This window comes from Penicillium psychrofluorescens (assembly GCF_964197705.1).
Source record: "Penicillium psychrofluorescens genome assembly, chromosome: 1".
NCBI classification, from domain to species: Eukaryota; Fungi; Ascomycota; class Eurotiomycetes; order Eurotiales; family Aspergillaceae; genus Penicillium; species Penicillium psychrofluorescens.
In genome coordinates this window covers 5,782,768-5,786,246 of record NC_133439.1, presented here as the reverse complement: position 1 = coordinate 5,786,246, position 3,479 = coordinate 5,782,768, and the positions used below count along the sequence as shown (strand labels likewise).

At 50.5% G+C, this 3,479-nt stretch overlaps 1 protein-coding gene across 1 annotated transcript; it reads right to left on the bottom strand.

Moving 5' to 3' along the window:
* Positions 1–224: 224 nt before the first annotated feature.
* PFLUO_LOCUS2201 (uncharacterized protein) lies at positions 225–2,657 on the bottom strand (the record flags this gene model as incomplete). Its single annotated transcript, XM_073779316.1, has 1 exon — positions 225–2,657. One exon carries the CDS (start codon positions 2,655–2,657, stop codon positions 225–227), a length of 2,433 nt encoding a protein of 810 aa, XP_073636283.1.
* Positions 2,658–3,479: the final 822 nt, after the last annotated feature.

Below are 3,479 nucleotides of genomic sequence, written 5' to 3'. Positions count from 1 at the left end.
AAATGCCGAGTATCAGCCACTGCTTATGAAGTATCTGGCAGAAAGGATGGAGTTGAAGTTACGAGGCCATTTTGAGACAGGGTGTATGAACAGAACAAAAAATTCTAAATTGCAGGAGTACGCTCTTCTTAAATCTTTGTAAGAAAACCGATATAAATCTCTGAGCCTGACGTTTACGACCAGTAATCTTGCCAACGTCTTGGGCTTCCGTGTCGTGGACTGTTTTACAGACGGGACCTCAACTGGTACTGGCTTTGTGGCGCAATAGCTGGACTGCCGTCATAAAGACGATTCATTTTCGGGTCGTACAACGGCTCCGCCGTAACCGTTGCTTGAATTCGCCGTCCAAAGTATTCGATTTCAACGGGTTCACCTTCAGCCACTCTACTCGGTAGCCAAGCATAAGCAACTGGCCTCCGAATGGTGTATCCGAACCCAGCGCTGGTAACATACCCAACCGATTTGCTCTGATAATACACGGGCTCCTTCCCGAGGACCGCAGAAGAGCCATCGTTGATGGTTAGACATCGTAGCCTTCGAGATGGTGTCTGCTTGGCACGGCTAATGAGTGCTGCCTTGCCAATATAGTCTTCTTCTTTGTCTGCCTTAATGGCAAAATCAATACCGGCTTCAAATGGGTCATGCTCGGTTGTCATGTCGGTACCCCAGGTGCGATAACCTTTCTCAAGCCGCAATGCGTTGAATGCTGCGCGACCAGCTGCAACGAGCCCGTGAGGTTTTCCTGCTTGCCAAAGAGAGTCCCACAGCCGTTGTCCATACTCGGTGCTGGCATGAATCTCCCAACCCAGCTCCCCAACATAAGACTTGCGCATCATGGTAACAGGTATACCGGCGATTGTTGCTTCCTTGATAGAGAAGTAAGGGAGCGCTTTATTGGAAAGGTCGTCCGAGCTGACAACGCGAATAACGTCTCGGGCACGAGGACCCCAGAGCCCAAGACAGCATGTGCTACCAGTGATATCGCGGACCCGCACCCACCCACTCTTTGTGCGCTGCTCTTGGTAACGAGCTTGTTGGACAAGATAGGCTAAATCAATAGCAGTATTCGCACCCACCCAAAACAAATTCTCATTCAGCCTCGACACAAAAATGTCGCTGCGGATGCCACCGTTATTGTTTAGAAGCAGGGTATAGGTGATGGTGCCAGGCTTTGTCGTAATATCGCTTGTGGTTAACCTCTGGAGCAGATGGACAGCTTCTGGTCCTGAAACCTCGAATCGGTGAAAAGAGGTCATATCATACATCGCTACCGCATGTCGTGTTTTCCAGGCCTCTGCTGACGCTATAGGCGAGTGGTACTGCGCTGACCAAGAATCACGAGCAACTGGTTGCCAGTTTGAAGGGAGATGCTTGACCAACGTTGCGTTTGCTTCGTACCAGTACGGACGTTCCCATGCTGCAGCTTCAAGAAAGAAAGCACCCAAATCTCGTTGTTGAGCGTAGAATGGGCTGACACGAAGATTGCGAGGGGATTTCCTCGGTTGAAGAGGATGTATGATATCGTATATCTCAACGAAGTTCTGTTGTGATGTTTCCCTCACGTATTCTTGACTGAGTTGGACCTCCTCAAAGCGGGATAACTCGCACTCGCTGACATCGATCTCAGATTGACCCGTTGTAAGAATTTGAGCCACGGACCGTGCCACACCAGCCGAGTGTGTGACCCATACCGCTTCAGCAACGTAGAAGCCATCAACATTGGGCGCTTGACCCACGAGAGGCCCACCATCGGGCGTAAACGAAAATATACCATTGAAAGCGTCCGCTATTTCAGTTTCACGCAGAGCAGGCAAGAGATTTTGGGACAGCTTCCAGGCCGTATCAAAATCATGCTGAGTGAACTCGAGTCGAGATGGCATATTGTATTCATCGACGTGGTGAGAAGTTGCGCCTAACAATGCTGCGTTGACCGGCATTGGACGGTGGCCATAATAACCGATTCCGTACTGGTCGCCGTGTTCACGGTAGTAGAGATCCTGGTCCTGGTAGCGTAGGATCGGCAGGCTCGCGTTCAATCCGCTAGGCAGTGAATTGATTTCACGACCAGACAGAGCAGGAACTTTTGTCGTCTTTGCGTATTGGTGCGCCAGTGGAAGCAGGGGAACCGGCAGGTCGACCATAGCACCCACCTCGACGCCCCAGAAACCAGCGCAAGAAACAATGATATCGGCAGGAATGGTACCGTTCGGGGTCTTTACGCCTGTTACACATCGCTTTTTCCGTTCAATTCCAGTGACTGGGGTTGAGCCAAGATATCGGACGCCAGCTTTACTAGTGCGTTCGATGAGCAACTGTGTCGCGCGAGCAGCTAAGGCTAACCCGTCGCTGGGTATGTGGAGGCCGCCGAGCACGAGATCTTTGTTGAGGAAAGGGTACATGCTAATGCATTTCTCGGCGTCTATGAGGTGCGCTTCGATTCCCCACGAGGTAGCATAGCCGTGTTTGCGTTTGAGCTCCTCGAGTCGTGCAGGCGTAGTCGCCACTTCGAGACCGCCCACCTGATTGAAGCAATTCTGGCCATCTTTCTCGAGCGACTGCAATTTTTCAACTGTGTAGCGTGCAAGCTGTGTCATAGTCTTGGATGAATTTGTCTGGAAAACAAGGCCAGGCGCGTGCGATGTCGAGCCACCCGGCATGTGTAACGGGCCTTGCTCGACGACTGTAATATCATGCCATCCTCGAGATATCAGCTCATCGGCCAGATTAGTGCCCACAATACCAGCCCCGATTATAACAACCCGTCGTTTGGATGCCATGGTTGAAAAGCAGTTGACTTGTTTCCACGGGCGATAGGCGAGGTTTGTCTTCTTGGGTTGTCTCCGATGAAATAGAAAGGGAAGAGAGAAACAAGGCACCCGGGGCTTCATCGATTGTAGAGATATATTTCATGATGGGTCCGATAGCAAGCTAAGCCCCGCACCTGTTATCGCGATATTGCGTGGGTGAATATACCAGCAATGGACATAGGGTCCTTTTTCCCCGATCGGGCATAGTGGTCATCTGTCGTGAAACTTGTGGGGGTACGGAATTCTGCCCGGCCAATAATGTGGCGACTTGACCCAGTTATAGTACAATATGTACAATATTAGAAAGAAAGAAAAACCACCCACAAAATCCGTCCACTCAACAGTACGTGTATGTGCAACACACATGATAGTCCAAATCATCACGTCGCTTCCCACTTCAGCCAGAATTCTTGCCCTTCACAACCTTCGCCTTGGAGGTCCTCACGCGGAACACATAGTACAAGGTAATTGCGCCGCAAATGTTGAACACGAAATAGCACCAGAAGATGCCATAGTTCCTCCATCGATCGCCCCAATAAATATCCCAGGATGCTAGGTACTGATCTGCTGATGTCATGGCGCAATATTCGCAATTTGAAGTGGCGTTGTGATTGTAAAGTTGCGTTGGGCTCTCGAGATAACTCGCCAGATACTGAACCGCAGAGCTTCACG